This window comes from Zea mays, chromosome 4, assembly GCF_902167145.1.
Source record: "Zea mays cultivar B73 chromosome 4, Zm-B73-REFERENCE-NAM-5.0, whole genome shotgun sequence".
Lineage (NCBI taxonomy): Eukaryota > Viridiplantae > Streptophyta > Magnoliopsida > Poales > Poaceae > Zea > Zea mays.
In genome coordinates this window covers 14,185,597-14,206,257 of record NC_050099.1, presented here as the reverse complement: position 1 = coordinate 14,206,257, position 20,661 = coordinate 14,185,597, and the positions used below count along the sequence as shown (strand labels likewise).

Here is a 20,661-nt window from a genome sequence, read left to right as displayed (position 1 = left end):
TTGTATGCCTCCCGTTGGAGCGAGCCTAGCCTCAGTAACCCTTGGATTGGATCTCATATATCGGCACTAAAGCAGCAAACTAGCAATGCAGTAGGGCTGGAAACGAGCCGAGCCGAGCTCGGCTCGACTCGGTGCCTGAACGAGCTCGGCTCGGCTCGTCCATTCCACGAGCTGACGAAAGAGGCTCGGCTCGGCTCGACCTTGGCTCGCGAGCCGGCTCGGCTCGCGAGCCATATTTTGGTACTTTTCGTTGCATTATTTGGTGAATTAACATTATATAAATTTGAAATATAGAATCATCATTTTACATTATGAGTAAATTAAATTATAACTTGTAATATATTCATCATCAAAAACTAAAAAATGAGCTATTATCCATAAAATCATCTAATATTCATTATTATTACATAAATTGACCATTTTTGCAAGGCTCGCGAGCCGGCTCACGAGCCAGCTCGGCTCGGCTCGCTGTAAAAACGAGCTCGAAGAAGAGGCTCAACTCGGCTCGTTCGAGGCTCGCGAGCCGCTCCAAACCGAGCCACTCCGAGCTCGAGCCGGCTCGCGAGCCTCGAGCTAATTTTCCAGCCCTACAATGCAGAACATATTTCAAGTTGCTCTTGAGATTCCCTTTTTAATATAAAAAAAAGAACGACTGGCGTAGCTCCTACTGAAAATTGAATTATGATATAATCTAGCTTCTTTCTTGTCCCTGTTAGTTTTTTTTCTAACTTTGGTAGCAAAATTAACAGGCTCAGAGCATTTGGCATGTTCAAACCAGAAACTTCTTTATACCCGAATCAGGGGGGGAAACTGACACAACAGTAACAGTCTAGCAGATGCTCTCACGTAAGCAAAACATGAACAAGGTAAAAAAAATCTGATTTGAATCTATCTCCGTCACAACATTTTGGTAGCAAATTTAACAGGCTTAGGGCATTTGGCATGTTCAACACAGAATCTTATTTATACCCAAATCAGGTTAAAAAACTGACATAACAGTAACAATCTAGCAGATGCCCTCACGTAAGCAAAACATGAACAAGGAAAAAGTCTGATTCTAATCTATCCCCGTCACAACAGCAACAGCAGAATCTACAGGATATCTGAAACAGGAAGCTGCTGCGAGTTTTTTTTTTTTTTTACTTACTATTACCATCACCATCTCGGCACAACAGATGTGAAACTGTAACGTCTATACCCGGATAAGCAGGAGACTCTACAGCATCTCTAGAATGAGAATACATACACTAGTACATCGTGTGTAACCCTGCTAAATGCTAACATTATCCAAGAGGGTGATGCTAATCTAGCACTTCCAGATATAATATATATACACTACCAAGTTCGATATTTTAAATACGATAAATGGCTAGTTTGGCAACCCTATTTTTTCCAAGGATTTTTATTTTACCAACGGAAATTACTTCGTTTCCCAAGGGAAAATAGAGTTGCCAAACTAGCCCTAAAATGTAATAAATCTGCCGAACTAGTGCTGTCTGCCAGCGAAGCTCTATGTACTCCCTCTTCCATGGATAAAACGGAAATACAACATATCCTCAACAGCCTTCAAATGTCCTCGGAATGAGCCACAAAGGAAGATGAAACTCAGCAATCTACATGGTGGATGAAGCTATCTGGATAAAAAAGATTAATATTATTGATAAGTGATACAAAGCAACAGGCGTAAGAGTAGGTCATGACTTGATAGTTACCCTACCAATTTATATACTTGGCACCATTTTGCTATATACCCTACTCTGCAACTTTGTTATTTCGATTCCTTCAGAAGTGTCAAAAACGGGATGAGATTTACAATCACAAATTAGCAAGCAGGAAATGAATGCAGAAGGTGACACATACGCTTGGAATGAATGGATATCCTTGCGGAAGTTCTCTAGTTCCTCTGGGTTAAACCAGCCATCATCAAACTAAGTCATATTGATAAAGCACATTAGTCAAACATTTGAAAAGGCAGTAAAAGAAGAGGTATAGAGGTGGGAAAAGATGACACACCAGCTGGGTAAATTTTTCTTCCAATTTTTTGTTTTCAAGAACTTCTGTCAGTTTTTTGTTCAGTAGAAAACAGCGGATGAAATAAAGAACATAAATTCCACATTCATCCCCATTTTGCTGTGGCACCTGCAAAGTTGTTCAAGGGAGTAACATGAGAAATCTAAGATTTACATGCAATGATATACTGGGTAAGAAGATGCCAAAGGAATACTTTGGGAAACTCGAGGCAGATTTTGTTTATGAACTGCTTGCTTTCTTCCCGCTCCTCAGTCTTGTAAATGTCAATAATGAATCTAGCATACCAGTACCAGAAATTAAATGCTAGTAAAATGAACATATTCTAAGCAAAATCGTGTGTAACAAAATTGTTGAGGTCATCTATGCAAATAAGTCCAAAACTATTTTGAGGAAGTATCAGACAATTGTGATGTCATGCTGTTGTGGATGCTTTTCTAGGCAAGCACTACAAGCGCCGGCCCAGGTCAGGTGGGACCCAGCCCAGCCAATGCCCTCTTCAGCCCAACTGAGCCAGGAGAAGCCCAAGAGGTGGTCCGCATCGATAAGGATAGACAATAATTAAATAAGATTGCTAGTTAATATCTTTGAAAGATTTAGATCTGTTTGGGTTACTAGAGGGTCAAGTTAGGAGTCATGTCTAGGCTATATATAGCTGGGACCTGCAAACAACAAAAGGCAGAGAAGAAACAACCTTAAGCCTGCCACATGTCAAGGGTCTCTCCCTCTCTCCCTGTTCTGTTGTAATCTTGCTCTAATTGCCAACATCTTGGTACTCAGAGCCATCTCCTACGCCTGTGCCGCCCCGCCTGTGTCACCCATTAGTCCCATCACCACCGCCTGTCACGGTATCTGCCACAACTGACGACATCATGGCCTCCATGGCCCAAATACTGGTCGGCCTGTCTGAGATCCAATCTCATCAAGTGGCCATGGACGACAAGGTGACGGCACTGTCCACCGAGGTGTCCTCCATCAAGGTCAACCAAGGTCACCGTCAACAAAGTCCAGTCCCAGCAGCTGCAACTGGCTAGCAACCAGACGGTTCCCTCAGATCCTAGCACCTCTGCCAGCGGCCACCGCTCCGGGAGATAGGGCTTTTGCCTTCATCAACTCTGCCACCCATAAATTATGCTTGCTCAAGTACGACGGCTCCAAGGATCCGCTGTCCTGGCTCCACCACTGCAAGCAGTTCATCCGGGCAGCACATACATCGGACACAGAGAAGGCCTGATCGCCTCCTACATGGAGGAGGAGCAGAACCAGGGAACCCCGTCCTGGACACGCTTCACGAAGCTCGCCGACGCAAGCTTCGCCCCCGACACGCAACAACCCATTCAGCGAGTTGTGTAACCTCTGCCTTCAGGGGTCCCTCATTGAGTACATGGACGTGTTCTACCAGCGCCTCACCCGCTGCGATGACCTCTCCGAGCAGCAACAGATCTCCATCTTCACCGTAGGTCTGGGCGAACCACTGAAGACCGACGTCGAGCTTGACGCACTCGCCAAACTGGAGGAGGAAGCAACCCTGGCTCACCTACATCCACCACAACACCGTGGCTGCTAGGGCACTAGCACCATCTGCACATCATTCATCGACCGCGTCACACCAGCATTACCACGACTACACCATCCCCTCCAGAACTTCCCACCACGACAGCTGCCCCTGACGCTCCGACTATAGCCTGACCACTTGCTGGGAAGCGCGTGACCAGGCTGATGCCCGACGAGATGATTCGCCGTCACAAAGCCCCCTGCTTCAACTGCCCTAAGAAGTTCTCACGGGCGCACCTGAAGATATGCACCATGAAGGGCATCTCTGTGTCCGATACCCATCAATCGGATACCCTTCCCACACTCCCCCCATCACCAATCCCAGGCTTTTCCGAACCCCACCATAGCGCATACCCCCCACAGCAACACCCTCACAACCCGCACCACCATAACCTTCCCTTTCCCACCTTCAACGCCAAGGAAGATCCTTTTTTTCTCGAAAACGCAGGAGAACTGCACCTCATTATATTAAGAGAAGAAACAAAGGTCAAAGAGACCTGATACAAAGGTTCCTTAAGGAGGCCAAAAACACAGGAAACTGAAAAAATTCATCAAAACACACCTAAGGAACAGCCGCTAGTCTTCAGGAAGGAGGGCAGCAAGGTATGAAAGGCCTTTAGCCCCAGCCACTTCCCAAATTGTCTCTCATCCCTAGCTAACCTAAGGGACAAAGCCAAACTAGGAGTACAGCCATCAAAAACACAAAAGTTTCAGAGTTTCCAAATTGTCCAAGCCCCCAAGGCAACAAGGGAGTTGATGCCCTTTCTAGGTAGACCAGTGATCGCTCCGGAGATTTGCTCCCACCAAATCATGAAGGGTGAAAGCCCTGGCTGAGGAGCCAGTCTTTCAAATCCAAAAGGTTTCAGGAGGTTAAACCAGAACACTCTTATGAACACACAAGAGACAAGGATATGGTCAAGAGTTTCGGCTTCCTGATCACATAAGAGACAACTAGCTGGGTGATCCAAACCTCTTAGCAAGCCTGTCAATAGTCCATCATCTCTTGTTTGTAGCCAGCCAAATAAAAAACCGATACTTAGGAGGTGCCCACGTTTTCCAAACCATATGGTAATGACCAAAAGATATTGAACGAGCAAAAAGACCTTCATAAGACGACTTAGACGAATATTTGCCATCTGCAGCAATACTGAATACATGTTTATCCTCTACTTCGGGCTGAAGCACTATTTATGATAGGAGCCCCCAAAAGTTCAGGTAGTCCACTAAGGCCCCGACAGACAAAGCATCTTTTATATCAGATATCCACTTTCTGTTGGTTGGGGCCTCAAGGACAGTTCTCTTATTAGCAGTCATTTTAGGAATGATGGCGAATAATCTAGGAGCCAGATTGCTCATTTTCTGATCCAATAGCCATTTATCTGTCCAGAACAGAGTGTGTGCTCCATTTCCCACTTCTGAAACCAAAACAGTAGAGAAGAAAGACCTTGCCTTTTTAGAAACATGTATAGGAAGGTTTGCCCACGGCCTGTCTGGATCAGTTTTATGTAGCCACAATCATCTCATACGAAGTGCCCAGCATAATTCCTTCAAGCTAGAAATTTCCAAACCTCCCAAATGGAGGGGCCCGCACACCCTTCCCCAGGCAATCAGACAGTGTCCTCCCTTGACATCTTTATGACCTTTACAAAAAAAACCCTTTTTTATCTTATCAATTGCCTCTAATGTGCAAGTAAGAAATCAGTGGCCATAGCCAAATAGACAATCATACTAGTGAGCACATGTTGTACAATAATCCTCCTACCAACTCTAGACATAAGATCAGTTTTCCAACTTGGAAGACGGTCAGCCACTCTATCTATGATTGATTGAACTTGTTCCTTGGTCAGCTTGCGAAGGGATAGAGGAATTCCAAAATAGTTGCAAGGGAAATTAGACCTCTCACATGGTAATAAATTCTAGACCACCAATAGATCATCCTCAGAGCACTGGATGGGATAAACATTAGATTTATGTTCGTTATTTCGGAGGCCAGAAGCCTTTCCAAACAAGTCCAAAATACCCATAGCAGTGGAGATTCTACAGCCAAGGGACTCAGAAAAAGAACCACGTCGTCAGCATACATAGAGATCCGATGGAGTTTCGATGCTCCAAACAGTTGTTGCATCAAACCATATTCTTCGACCTGATAAAGAGAAGGCCAAAGATGTCCATTACCAAGATGAATAGCATTGGGGAAAGAGGGTCCCCTTGCCGAAGCCCTCTTCTGTGAATAATCTTCCTCCCTGGATACCCATTTAGTAAGACTTGAGTAGAAGAAGATGCCAATAGCCTACAAATAATATCCCTCCAAATTTGTCCGAAACCAAGCTGCTTCAAGACTTCAATGAGAAAAGGCCACGGGATCGAATCAAAGGCCTTGGTGATATCCAGTTTAAGGAGCAAGCTAGCCTTTTTATGTCGGTGTAAGAATCTAGAAGTCTGCTGCACCAACATGAAATTATCTTGAATAAATCGTCCTTTGATGAAGGCACTTTGATTTGGAGAGATCATTCCATTAAGTCTGCTAACCAATTTGTTAGCTAAGATTTTGGTAATCAATTTGCCAAAACTGTGCACAAGGTTAATTGGTCTAAACTCCACATGATCATCCCCTTCTTTTTTGGGATCAAGGAAATGTAAGCAGAGTTCAGCTTACCAAGGTTCTCAAATTTTCTATTCCAGGTCGCTGAAATTGCAGCCATGATATCAGATTTGATAGTATTCCAGCAGGATTTATAAAAGCATCCAGTGAAGCCATCCGGACCCGGAGCTTTATCGGAAGGTAACAGCTTAATGGTCTCCCAAACTTCATCTTCTGAACAGGGGGCCTCAAGCTCTGCCAGGTCATGATGAGAAAGGTTAAGGGCCTCCAAGTCCAGAGTTTGATCTCTATCCTGACTTGTACCAATTAAATTGAAGAAAAAATCATCCACTGCTGCTGCCTTGTCCTCATGACTGGTAAGAATCACCTCCCCATCAACCAAAGAAGCAATAAAGTTCTCTCTTTCGGTGCCTAGCATGCAAGCAGAAGAACTTAGTATTGGCATCACCATCTTTAAGCCATAAAATCCTTGATCTCATCCTAGCCATAGTACGCTTCAGGGAGGACAGCAGCAAAGAGTGTTTCTTAAGCTTGTTTTTCAGCCAAAACTCGGCAGGACTTAACACCCTTTCATCATGTGTATATTTTAGGCGAAAGCGTCACTCTAAGAAATGTTCTGCGCCGGATGCGCCTGCTGTTTCTTTCAATGACCTGGAGAAAATCATCAAGCCAGTGGTACAGCTGCTGCCCATGCCGGTTGCCAAGATTAGAAGCAGTAAGACTGTTGTTGCTGTGCCTCGTCGGAGTAGGAGGGTGGCTGGTGTCAAGCCTTGTTCTCCAGGTCCGATCATCACTGAAGCCCAAAAGAAAGTCATCAGGAGTTTGGGTCTCGCAGCCACGGAAGAAGCCATTGATCAAAAAGCTCAAGACAACTATTTTAAGCTGTTCGAGGGGCGCCTCACGGACTCTCATCTTGCTGCACTTGCTGCTATTTTTGGCTGGCAGGCTGAGCGATTTGATGATTCCAGCAGCCCAGTTCTCCTGGCAGGCTGTTAATTCCTGCTGTCCTTGGTCGTGTTTATTTGTTTTTCAATGAATCTATCAAACATTCTTGTATGGAATGCCCGTGGCCTTAATAATAAGGCTAGGCGAGATTATGTAAGAGACACAATTCTATCCTCCAAAGCTGATATTATTTGCCTCCAAGAGACTAAAGTGGCGTCGTTTTCTTCCCATCTGCTCCTATCTGTGTGTGGTTCAGATTTTGATAAGTTCTTGACCCTGCCTGCTGTTGGTACTCGTGGTGGCATTCTAATTGCATGGAAGGGAGCAGTTTGTCAAGTCATCTCCTCTCGTATTGATAATTTCTCGGTTTCAGTTCAGTTTGCTGGGATGGATGGTATGAATTGGTGGTTCACTGGTGTTTATGGTCCGCAGGAAGATGATAGGAAAATTCAATTCCTTCAGGAGCTTCTTGATTTCAGAACCCTCTGCAGTGGTCCTTGGCTGTTGACTGGGGATTTTAACATGATCTATCAAGCTGCTGACAAAAATAATGCTAACCTGAATAGAGCTTTGATGGGCAGATTTCGAAGGTTTCTTGATGACTGCCTTCTTAAGGAAATTCCACTGCATGGTCGCAAATTTACATGGTCAAATGAAAGGTCTTCTCCAACTCTTGTACGACTTGATAGGGTGTTCTGTTGCAATGATTGGGAAGATTTCTTTCCTAATTCGTTCTTGCAAAGTGCATCCTCGGGGGTGTCGGACCATTGTCCTCTTATTCTCAGCCTTAATGTCCAAACCCATAAGAAGAGGCGTTTTCACTTTGAAAGTTATTGGCCCAAATTGCCGGGTTTCCTTGAGGCTGTCAGCCATAGCTGGAATGCTCCGGTCTCCACTGCTTGCCCTGTTGAGGGTATATTCTTAAAACTGCAGCGACTTAGCAAGGGGCTGCAAAAATGGAGCCATCACAAGGTTGGTAATGTAAAGCTGCAACTTGCTACTGCTAAGGAAATTCTGCACCGCCTTGAGATTGCCAGGGACAATAGAGTGCTCTCACCCGGGGAGGAATGGCTTAGAAAAAAATTGAAACTGCATTGCCTCGGTTTGGCATCATTGGAACGCACTATTGCGAGGCTTCGCTCTCGCATTTTGTATCTACAAGAGGGTGATGCAAATACTTCTTTCTTTCATCAGCAAGCCCGCTACCGCAAGAAAAAGAACTTTATTGCAAAATTCCAGGTTGAGGAACGTATTGTCACCTCACAGGAAGAAAAACAGCAAGCAGCCTTGGATTTTTATGATAACCTGCTAGGTACAGCTGAACATAGGGACTACACCCTGGACCTGCACAGCCTGGGCATTCAACAACATGATTTGGGGGATCTTGAGCTTGTTTTTTCTATGGAGGAGGTTTGGTCAGTTGTAAAAGATCTGCCTTTGGACAAGGCTCCTGGGCCAGATGGTTTCACAGGTCGTTTTTATAAGGTTTGCTGGGATATCATCAAGGAGGATATGATGGGTGCTTTGCTTGCTGTGCAATGTGGGCATGTCTCCAAACTCAAACTCCTCAACACGGCTTTTATCACCCTCCTGCCTAAGAAGGTGGATGCCCTGCTGGTCAAGGATTACAGGCCAATAAGCCTTGTTCACAGCTTTGCTAAGTTGGTGACCAAAGTGCTAGCAGCTCGGTTGGCACCCCACCTGCCAAGTATGGTCTCTATCAACCAAAGTGCCTTTATCAAAGGAAGGAGTATACAAGACAATATCCTACTGGTGCAGCAACTTACCAGATCATTACACCACTCAAAAGAGCCTCACATCCTGCTGAAGTTGGATATTTCAAAGGCCTTTGACTCGATATCCTGGCCATTCCTGCTTGACATGTTACAACACTTGGGTTTTGGTCGAAGCTGGTGCAACCTTATTAGTCTGTTGCTTTGCACTTCCTCTACACGGATCCTTGTCAATGGCGAGCCTGGGGAATACATTCTGCATCATAGGGGTCTTCGGCAAGGCGATCCTTTGCCCCCCATGTTGTTTATCCTTGTCATGGAGGCTTTGAATGCTATGGTCAGTTATGCTATCAGGGAACATATGCTGCAGCTGATTGCAAATCAACATGCCAAACATTGTATCTCCTTCTATGCTGACGATGTTGTTTTGTTCATGCGGCCCTCTCATCAGGATATCTCAGCAATTATCAGCGTTTTAGACATCTTTGGTCATGCTACTGGGTTAAAAACGAACATCTCCAAAAGTTCTGTTACACCCATTCAATGTGGAGCGAATGAGCTGACCACCATTTCTGCCTTATTACCATGTGCTACAAAAAATTTTCCCTGCACTTACTTGGGGATTCCTCTATCAATCCATAGGCTTGCTAACTCTGATCTCCTGCCGCTTGTTGATAAAGTTGCTGATAAACTTCCAGGATGGAAAGCTAATCTTCTCAGCCGGGCTGGTCGTCTTGTCATGGTTAAGACAGTGTTGTCTTCTGTCCCTATCTATCTTATGCTTGCTTTAGAACTCCCTAAATGGGTTTTTAAGGCAATCGATAAGAGGAGACGAGGCTTTCTTTGGAAGGGGCAAGGTGATGCATATGGAGGTAACTGTCTCGTGTCCTGGGAAGCTGTCCAGCGGCCTCTCAAGTATGGTGGTCTGGGTATTCTCAACCTGGAGATGTTTGGATGGGCCCTACGTGCCAGGTGGCTTTGGTTACAAAAGACTGACGCGTCAAGGCCATGGGCTGGTCTCCCTATCCGAGTGCACCGTAATGCAAAGGCCCTCGTTGATGTGGCTATTACCTCAGTGGTAGGCAGTGGTGAATCTGTGAAGTTCTGGTCTGATCGTTGGCTCCTTGGTAAAACTGTGGCTGAACACTGTCCAACCCTTATCCAAGTGATTTCTAGAAGGGCTTTAAAGCGAAGAACAGTAGCTGAGGGGCTCACAAATCGTCAATGGGTGTCAGATATTCGGGGAGGATTGTCTGTAACGGTACTAGTAGAGTATCTGCAGCTATGGAACTTGGTTGATGGGGTAGTTCTGCAACCTGACATCGCAGACCAACACATCTGGCGCCTCTCTGCTCATGGTACTTATTGTAGCAAATCGGCCTATGATGCTCTCTTTGTTGGCTCTATCCCTTTTGGCCCTTGGCGACGTGTCTGGAAGACCTGGGCCCCCTTAAGATGCAAATTCTTTGTATGGTTGGCAATCAAAAACAGGGTTTGGACAGCTGATCGACTTGCAAAAAGAGGTCTGCCCCATCCAGTTGCTTGCCCTCAGTGTGATCAGGCTGAGGAAACCATCCAGCATATTCTTGTCTCCTGCGTGTTCGCTCGGCAGATATGGACGTCCATGCTACACAATTTAGGCCTCCTTGCCATTGTGCCTCAGCATGGATGCACTCGTTTCTCAAATTGGTGGTGCCAAAGTATCAAGAAAGTGGAGAAGAGTCTAAGAAAAGGTATTAATTCCTTGATCATTTTGGTTGCTTGGGAGATTTGGAAGCACCGTAATGCTTGTGTTTTTGAGGGGGTTGTGCCCTGCACCCAGCGAGTTCAGAGTGCTGTGATTGAGGAGGGCAGCGTCTGGTGTTTGGCTGGTGCATCAGCTCTGCAGGACCTCCTGCTGCGCCAGCTCCCTAGGGGACCTTAGCAGTTTTCCTGCTGGTAGTCGTTTTTGGTCGGGTTGTTACCTTGTGTGTGTGTGGTGCGTTGTGTTATTGCCGGAGGGGTCTCGGCCTAGGGGCCTTTGTAATTAGGGGTTGACATGTCTTGTCTCTCCTATGTTCTTTTTTTTTCTTCTTAATTTAATGACACGCAGCTCTCCTGCGTTTGTTCAAAAAAAAATCATGTGCTATTTCCAGCTTACGTAAAACTTCCTTTTCCAAGGCCACCTGCGATCTGATGTGACCAACAGCTTATCGCTCCAGGCCTGCAGATTCCTAGCTGTCTTCTGCAGTTTAAGATAAAGGGTTTGATATGGACAGTTCACAATCTCAACTGACTCCCAAGCAGTAAGCACGGTATCCTGAAATCCCTCCAACTTAGGCCAAAAAGCCTCAAAATGAAAGTGGCGCCTCCCAGAATTGTTGTCCCGAAGACCCAAAATTAAAGGACAATGATCAGAGTCATGGGAAGTGGTGCTTTGAAGCAACACATTTGGGAAGATCAGCTCCTGTTGGTTGGTTGTCCCGTTGGTTGGTTGTCCCGCTGTGAGAGCTTCTTCTACAATAAAGGGACGCCAGAGATGGATAAAGTCTGGATGGCTACGTACTATCTCACGGGAGTGGCACAGATGTGGTCTGTCATGCTGCGGTGCGACAAGCCCACACTGCACTTGCCACGCTTCAAAGCGTTGTGCCAGCAGCGTTTTGGGCCTCCTCTGCACAACAACACGTTGGGCGAGGTGGCACGCCTGTTGTTCTACTCCACGGTGGACTACCAGGATCGATTCCTGGATCTCCTGTGCCACACGGAGCCCGTGCCACCACCACACCAGCAAGCACAACTCTTCACCATCGGACTTCCATGACATCTCCGGGTGGACGTCGAACTGTGCGCGCCCGACGACCTGCAACAGGCCATGGCTCTCGCCCGGGCATACAAGCGCCGCCAGCAAGGCTCGGGCAGCCACACACCTACGTCGGCATCGCCGGCCGGGCCAGCGGCTGCTACCTCCACCCAGCAGCACCGACGTTCAAGCGCCTCACCCCAGCAGAGATGACGGAGCGACGCCGCCAGGGTCTATGCTACAACTGTGACGAGTCATTTGTACGAAGCCATCAGTGCCAACGCCTCTTCTACCTTTAGGTGACCGCCGACGACGACGGGGTGGCTGCTGCGGAAGATCCCCCACCCTCATAATCCAGCCTTCCAGCTCGAGGACGAGCTGTTTTTGGAGGCCGGGAGATGTTATGACCGGCAGTCTAGCAACCCTAATAAAATCAATTAGTTTGTTTAGATGGATAAGTATCAGTTATTTGTTTAGATGGATAGGGATAAGGAGTTTGTTTAGATAGATAAGGATTTGGTTTGTTAAGATATTAGATAAGGTCGGTTGCTCTCTCAGCCCTATAAATGTACACCTCCAATCAATGAAAGAATAAGCAGGCAAGTATCTTGCCCGTGCTTCCCACAACTCATCCACTGTTCACCGTACACTGTTCATCCGAGGTGCTGTTTATCCACGTCTAGTGTTCACCGTGGTACTGTTCATCGCGTGAACAGCCACACCTCTTCCAACCAGCAGCCCTAACCCTAGGACGACGGCACCCAAGCGCCGGGGTCCTGGTCCTAAACCTTAAACCTACCACTCGTACTACCTCCGTAACCCTAATCCCAACAATATCATTATGGAATAATCTGCATGAGACAACAGACAATACAAATACATGACACCTCTTGGTCTGTTTGTAAGAAACAAAAATGGCAAAAATAAAGGACCCAAAAGAATAGCAAGCTGTTCTCAATATTTGAATTATGATTCTTGAACAAATATTACAGCCAGTAGGCATAACCAAACCAAATCAAAATAACTATAATATTGTCAAACAGATATTGCAATTATTATCTGGAAATTCAGAAAGGGGGATTAGAGGAGCATACTTTCTGATTGCTGATCGCAACCTTGTCGGATCTGTCGTATTGAGTGAGTCCAGCACCATCATCCGTGGTCCTTTCTTAATATCCGAACAGTTTGCATCACCAAAGTGGCATAAGACAAGGAGGCTCCAGTGTCCACTGCCATTAAAAAAGGTGAAAATTTGATACATATCTGACAACTAATTAAGTGAATACACAAGGTAATAATGAGAGTAACTCACAAACAAACAATAGGAACAAAAACATATTGTCTTGAAAATATTCTCTTAGCTTTTATCCATTTAAGGACATTAGGTTTATTACTCCCATGGTAATACATGTTAAACCATAAAGAATCCAAGTATGCATAAGCACTCTTCTTATCTTCATCAATGTGCTTCCAAAGATCTCTGTGCAAGAAGTTATTGCAGCAATAAGGATACAAATTTCTTCGGAAGACCAACTAACAGGAAAAGTAAAAACAAACAGCACCACATACTCCATGTATAATTCAAAAATATCAGTATTTAGCTTGTCTTGATTTGTCTTGTTCCTCCTGCTAGTTGCATGGCGTGAGGCTCTGCCCTGGGGGAGGTTATCATAAAATGAAGGCAATACATTTTTGGATCTCCTCCCAGATGTCTTCAATGTTGTTGTTAATACATTTTTCAATCTCCCAGATGTCTTCAATGTTGTTGTTCTACTTGTTTGAGAACCCTTGCTTTGGCACTCTACAAATTGACACAAAAAACCCATCAGAACTGGAATAAAAAGAACCTGGGGGGATGGGGGGAGGGAGGGACCTCCCCCAGGTGTTGCACCCTGGACTTCCTGGGTGCTACTAAGGCACTACAGCCACTAGGCTAGTAGGCTGCAGGCCCGTTCACTTAAAACTCGACTACACATGCATACTTTAGCTTGTCAACCATGTACTAAATTTGCAGTTAGTGTTGCAAAAGAAGTGTACCTACCAATCCATCACTTCTTACCATTTACTTTGCATAATGTATAAGTGGCTGTCATTGGTACACCACACAGGGTTCTTATGGTTGTAAGACAAAACAAGGCATGGCAATTCACCCACTTACAAACTAGGTACCATACAGTTACAATCATACAGTTACAAATATCAGTATTCAGCTTATGGTTGTAACATGGCTCTGAGGAAGACATTAACCATACAGTTACAAATCAGTAATTTAGCCACCTTTCTTGAATGTGCCAAAAAAATTGAGGAACCACTAAACTAATAGGCAGCAATTACACCCTTAGAATAGAGGACAGGCAAATAACTGAAAACTAGAACTAGACCAAAAAAACTCGGCCGGGGAGGGAAAGACCGCCCTCCCGGTATTATATTAAGAAGAGACCGAAACATGGTCCCGGCCGAGAAAATCCCCGAACCCTGGCCCCCCATCACTAGCGGGCCGTCACCGCCCACTCTGCAACGGCCCAGCCGGAGGGTGGCGCGCAGGACGTAACCCGGGAGCGGGCGGGGCACAGCGAGGGGATTTTTTTAACCAAGCCAGAAATTCGCCCCCGAGGGGAATCGAACCCAGGACCTGGAGGTGCTACTCGGAAGCCTTAACCATTACGCTAGAGGCCCTTTCGCAAAAAAACTAGAACTAGACCAGCAGAGGAAAGACGCCCCATGGCTTTGCATTGAGAAATAAATCCAAGCAAACCGACCCAAAAAACCCCAAAACCCTAGCTTCACCCTATAGGGCCGCACCGTAACCTGGGCCGACCACGACCCACTGGGTTGACAACCACTGCAACTACACACCTGGTAGGAGGGCCAAACCAAGCACAGGTGCCACAGGCAGTGCCCTGTCACTATTTTTTGGGTTGCCGGCAAGAGGATTTTTTTGCTGCCACTAGGATTCGAACCTTGGTGCAGTGGTGAGGGCTTTTTTTCTCGAATACGCAGAAGGGCTATGTATCGTTATATTAATAGAAGAAGAGTGTACCGAGTACACAAGGCCAATAGGTCTATAAAGTTACATGAGGGTAACTGAAGAAGTGACACAACAGAAATGACCAACATGGAACACCCTATGACCTTTAACCATGAACACTAGGGAACAATAAACCCTTGGCCCCAGCCATCTCCAAAATTCTAATTTCATTTCCTAACATAATCATCATATACTAATAAAATTTGTTTTATCCCTCCACCAACCAAGGAACTCAACATCAGAAGGTTGTGGCGCTAAACCAGCCAGGCCAATCCTCTGCAAGAGCATAACCAGAATTGTCTGGAGAAGACACAAGACAATAGCAGAATTTGTTTGGGTTGCACTCTCTCGCACCACAGATGGCTGCTTCCTCCTTCCTAGGCTGGTGGGTATAGGTGTACATTCGGGCCGCCTGGCCCGGCCCAAGCCCGAAAAGGCCCGTATTGTTTGAATTTTGGGCCGACCCGAACCGTTTGAATTTCGGGCCGGGCCGGCCCACGGACCTAGCCCTCGACCCACGGCCCGGCCCGTAATTGCTTAAACGTGCCGGGCTCATTTCGGGCGGGCCGAAATTATAAAAGCCCGAAATTCAGTTTTTGGCCCGAAATTCACATCGGGGCCTGAAATTCACATCAGAGCCCGAAATTCAAAATAAATTTAATAAAACAAATAAAAGATAAGACAAATATATTTGACCAAAAGCAAACTTAATATTTGTATTAAGTTACCAGAGCTATGCAATGACTACCTCGTTTACAAATCATTTTGTTAGAAAGAAAAATAGTATAATCAGCTCTATATAAAGTTCGTAAGTTAAGTTCATTATCTAATGTTCATAACAAAAATAAAATTACATCACATACTCTAATTCAAAGCTACAAAAAAAATCTAACTAACATTATCTCTATCTTTGTGTTCTTTATCAAGTACATGAAAGTGTGGAATAAAGTGTGATTTTAATAAATATATGGGCCTTTTCTGCCTCTATATGGGACATTTCGTGCCTGCCTTAAACGGCCGTGCTCGTGGCCGCCCATGGGCCGCGACCTCGGCCCAAACCCGGCCCGATATATCAGGTCGTGCCGTGCCTGGGCCGTGCTTTTTTCCGTGCTTCGGGCCGGCCCATCAGGCCCGGCCCAAATGTACACCTATACTAGTGGGAAAAGGCAGCAGAAGCAGTGAGCGGGCTTATCAAAAAGGGCCTTAACTCCCTTATCATCTTGGGTGCTTGGACGATTTGGAATCACCGGAATAAATGTGTCTTTGATGGCTGGAATTCAAATATATCGCTGAACCTTAATTGGGCAAAAGAAGAGATGCGTCGATGGGAAATTGCGGGGCCAAAAGGCATTTCTTACCTGGCTGCCCCCTTAGCTGGGCCCTAGGGGTTTTCCTAGCTGTGTGTGGTCTTTTTGTTTTTTCCTAGATGGATTCCTTCCTGTATGCGTGTTTCTGGCCCCTGTGAGGGGTCTTTTGTATTGGGCCTTCCTTTAGACCCTGGTTTCTTTCTCTTCTTAATATAATGAGGCGCAGTTCTCCTGCGCGTTTTCGAAAAAAAAATGGTCTCCATTTCTTGGTCACAAAAAAAACAAGCCTCCGGGTGATCAAGATTTCGCCTAGCCAACCGGTCTGCTGTCCAACAGCGGTTGTGGGCTACTAACCATAGGAAGAAACGACATTTGGGAGGTGCCCAACTCTTCCAGATACGTTTCCAATGCTCAAAACCAGTAGCTCCATATAGCAGCACATCATAAGCTGATTTAGCAGAATAGCAGCCCGAACTAGAACCTCTAGATGTGCCCATCTGGAGTATCTGGCAGCAGAATCACCTCTGAAATAACTTCCCACAAGCTTATGAATTCAATAATAACTTCCAGAGTAGCCACTCGATGAATATAATGGACCCAAGACATGTCAGCAATGCCTTCCGCAACTGTCCTCTCCTTAATAATCCGCTTAGGCACTAAGGCAAAAATATACGGAGCAAGATCGATAAACGATAACCCATTAGCCACCTGTCACGCCAAAAGAGGGTGCTATTTCCATCCCCAACTTCTGTAGACATGGCCAAATAAAATAAAGATTCCACTTGACCAATAGACTGTAAAGCAAAGGAAGCCCAAGCTCTATCCGGGCTAGTCTTTCGAAGCCACAACCATCTAACCCGAAGAGGCCAATTTAAAAATTGCAGATTTGTAACAGGGGTACAAGTATATATAGAACCCTAGTGGGCCAGGCCCATATACACAGATACTCTAACAATTCCGAGGCCTCCCAACTCTTTAGGTCTACTGACCTTCGACCAGGCCACCAAGCAATGGCCCCCATTTGCCTCAATTTTGTCATGCCACAAAAAGTTACGTCCGATCTTGTCCATGGCCTTGAGAGCCCATGAAGGGAGGTCCAGAGCCATGGCATGATAGATAATAGTAGCTGTTAACATAGACTGCACCAGGACAGCCCTACCGGCCCTAATCGTAAGTTCAGCCTTCCACCCAGGAAGAAGGTCAGCCAATCGGTCAAAAATGAGGGGCTGCAACTGTGACTTAGTGAGCTTCTTCAGGGACAGGGGCAATCCCAAATATTTGACCGTGAATTCATCCAGTCGGCAAGGCAGATGGTCATGGACAAAAGCCAAATCATCATGAGAAGTCACCAGATCGTGGGTTCGAAGCAGCCTCTCCACATTTACAGGGGGGGAGGGGGACGCTTGCCTCGGTTTATCACTTCCCAAACCCACTTGTGGGCGCCTCCTATATTTGGTCTGCCTTTTTCTAAGGATTTGAACCTTGGTTGGTGTCTCTCTCAATTGGGGAGCTTACCATTACACTAGTCATGTTCACACTAACTGTGAAAACTAGTATCCTCCAATTCACCATTACACCAATTAGGGCCTAATTTAAAAAAACGAATTGAAAGGAGAAAATACAAGGTACATGACCAAATCTTGTAAACTACCATAACAAGATAAAGGGAAACGAACTATAAACTCAAACTAAATGTTTTAACTACTCATATCTGTGAGAGGTCAATGCAGCCTGAGGGCACTTAGTACTTGATGGTCCAATTTGATTATGTGGCTTTTTTTGTTGTGATTTTGGAGACATAAGTGCCATGCTTCCAATATATTTAAATAAATTAAATATTCTAATTCTGAATAAAACAATCAAATTATTCAGATTACAGCCATATGTAAATGAATTGATAAAGAACAAGACCATTTCCAATGTTTGCATACAGGAAACAAAAATACTCAAATTCATATTAACATTCAGCATGGCATGTAGATGAGGAAGTCGGATAAACAAGATAAAACTGAAATTAATCTGATAGTAGATGGAGTCAGATTAACAAGATAAGTATAGCAATGATGAAATTAATCTTATAGTTTGACTGTTTGAGTTCAAATATATTACACTCAAAATTGTGGGTTGCTGCTCTAGACAGACCTCCAACACTGTATGATGTTCAAAGATCCTTGACTAACCTAACAGCTCATGAGATACAAAACAAGGTTTTAGATCATATATTATAGGCCAAAAACAATAAACAGCAATATTAAAAAAAGATGAAAACTGTAACCAAAAATCTGTAACCAAAAATCTGTAACCAAGGCATCGTAATTGTATCGTTTCCGTTAAGACAATATCATTTCCGAAAATTACCATATTTAAAATTTGAATTTTAAGTATCTGTCGACATGGTATTGTGGTCGACAATAAGTAGATTAATTATGCAACCAAGTAAATTTCTACCCGACCAGCAATCGTTTTCGTATAGAAGATACTGTTTCCAGCCTTTTCCACGCTTTCATCCCTTTATTATCAAGATGACGTTACTGTAAACAGGGACAGCAAGAACAGCACTTAATTCGAATAATATTTCAACACAGAGAGGTTTTCAACTAGGCAAATAATATAGCAATGCTGAAATTAACAACAATCTAAAAACCCTATGACTGTCACTTTGTTTCACCACAACGCTACTATCATCGAGTAAAGTAAGTTCGCCTACAAATGTGCAATCACATCCAAGTATACACCTCCGAAGTCCGAACCGCACATACAGCAACAGCCGGAGAGAATGTAGCCCAAAATCTGAGGCAAAATACACCTCTGAACCCTCTCAGTTTCAGCCAATCTGAACCGGTACAGAGCAATAAATCAGGCAACAGACAATCCAAAGCGCAGCGCCCACCAAACCGCAGCTCCACCGTGCCAGCACATCAAGCAGAGCACCCCGAGCGCCACAGCACGTGGCCCGAAACATCAGGCGCAGCACAGCGGAGGGAAAGGGGAGATTTCGGGGGGGACGAGGGGGCGGAACGTCTCACCGTCTTCGGCGTCGCTGTCGAGGTCGATGAGCGCCTGCCCCTTGTCGCGGCGGCAGCGGGGCATAATTGTCCGCTTCCGCCCGCTCGCCGTCGGGGAAATGCCGATCGCCTTCTCTAGGGTTTGGCCCGGCGGATTTGGGGGAGTAGAGGACGGGCGGGAAGGCAAGTAGTGGAGTGCAGGAGGGAGAAGCGGGTTTTGCTTTTTGCTGTTTGCTGTCGTCTTCCTTCCCACACCAGCCTTTTTCTGTGCAAGGACACCTGGAGCGGTGGTGTCGATACGTGGACTGTGGACAAACGCGGTGGTGACGCGATACGTAGACAAAGTGCATGGCGCGCGCCCTGCACGCGGATATTGAAAAGTTGTTATAGATTACAAAAGCTCTATATTATATTCATATTTTTATAGAATAAGTTTCAGATACATTGTAACATATGTTTTAGGAACAATTGGATCTATACCATTAAAAGATCCAAACTTTAGATATATACCATGGACCTCACATGTCATTGACCCATGTGGACCCACATGTAAGTGAGATAGTAATGGTATGGATCCAAAGTGGTGATCTTTTAATGGTATGGATCCAAATTTCCCTATGTTTTATCGGTTTTTTATCATAGTTAGAAACTAAATTTACAACAATACAAGGAGGGGATATTTAGGCTGTCTCCAGCAGCGTCCCCTAAATTTCGTCCCCTAAAGGAATATTCCCTGTACTTTACAGGACACTCTAAAAGATTCTGTCCTCTATATCTTCTGTGTCTCCAGCAACGTTCCCTAAATTCGATCCCCTAAAGCTACAGTGTTAACAGAATTTGTTTTTTCTTTTCTTTTTCTGTTTTCTTTGTTTTGTACCCATTTAATGGTACTTAAAGGATGCTAAAAAATTTGTAATCAATAAAATTTGAAATAATAATCTAAAAACTATGGTTCATTAATAATTTCGAAATGTACAAAACAAATAACATTGCAATTTATGTTCTGTGCAATTATTGTGGAAAAAACGTGACACCATATTTGAATCGTACGAAAAAATGTTTACGAATTCACATGCTTCCACCGTAAGCCACGACACTTCTTGAACAAGCCATTGTCTAGCTTCGGCTGCACGACAAGCGCATGGCTTCTCTCCGAAGCCTATCCCTTCTATAAATAATCACTACTTCAACACTTCACTCACACTTCGCATACACTCATCCACAACAATGGACCGGTTCGTAGATTCCAATATTTTTCTTAGGATGGCACAAGACATGGAAGATGAAGACCATGAGCTCGAGGTTGCGACGTACCAACATCGTAGGCGTCGTGCACTTAACGAGCGTCGGTACGCTGGTTCCATTCCCGGTCGTGTTCGAATCCATCGTGACCATATCAGTGGTGATGCAAGAATCTGAGCCGACTACTTTTGCGCCCATCCGGTTTACACGGATGCACAATTTCGGAGGAGGTATGTTTATTCATACGCACATGTATTAACGTCCATAGTACGTACTTCACAATTGTACTAAAAAAAGTTTGCAATATAGGTTTCGCATGCGTCGCCATGTGTTTGAGCGTCTCGTTCTTGCTGTGCAACAAGTGGATCCGTACTTCGTTCAACGTCCAAACTGTGCCGGTGAGCTAGGCCTATCTGCCCTTCAGAAAGTTGTTGC

The 20,661-nt window shown here is 45.1% G+C and overlaps 1 protein-coding gene across 8 annotated transcripts; it reads right to left on the bottom strand.

Moving 5' to 3' along the window:
- Nucleotides 1-943: 943 nt before the first annotated feature.
- LOC100194202 (Cysteine proteinases superfamily protein) lies at nt 944-19,343 on the bottom strand. Of its 8 annotated transcripts, none has more exons than XM_008678410.4 (9): nt 19,006-19,219; nt 13,214-13,445; nt 12,957-13,124; nt 12,739-12,873; nt 2,225-2,306; nt 2,014-2,139; nt 1,861-1,928; nt 1,718-1,780; nt 944-1,630 (listed from the first exon to the last, which is right to left on the bottom strand). In XM_008678410.4, the coding sequence occupies exons 1-8, from the start codon at nt 19,067-19,069 to the stop codon at nt 1,753-1,755; spliced, it is 903 nt and encodes a 300-aa protein (XP_008676632.1). In that variant the 5' UTR covers nt 19,070-19,219; the 3' UTR covers nt 944-1,630; nt 1,718-1,752. The 8 variants fall into 8 exon arrangements, with proteins under 8 accessions (XP_008676632.1, XP_035822576.1, XP_020406897.1 ...); NM_001139247.2 differs by having other exon boundaries at nt 1,130-1,634; nt 19,006-19,205; XM_035966683.1 differs by lacking the exon at nt 12,957-13,124 and having other exon boundaries at nt 944-1,634; nt 12,739-12,907; nt 13,158-13,445; nt 19,006-19,222.
- Nucleotides 19,344-20,661: the final 1,318 nt, after the last annotated feature.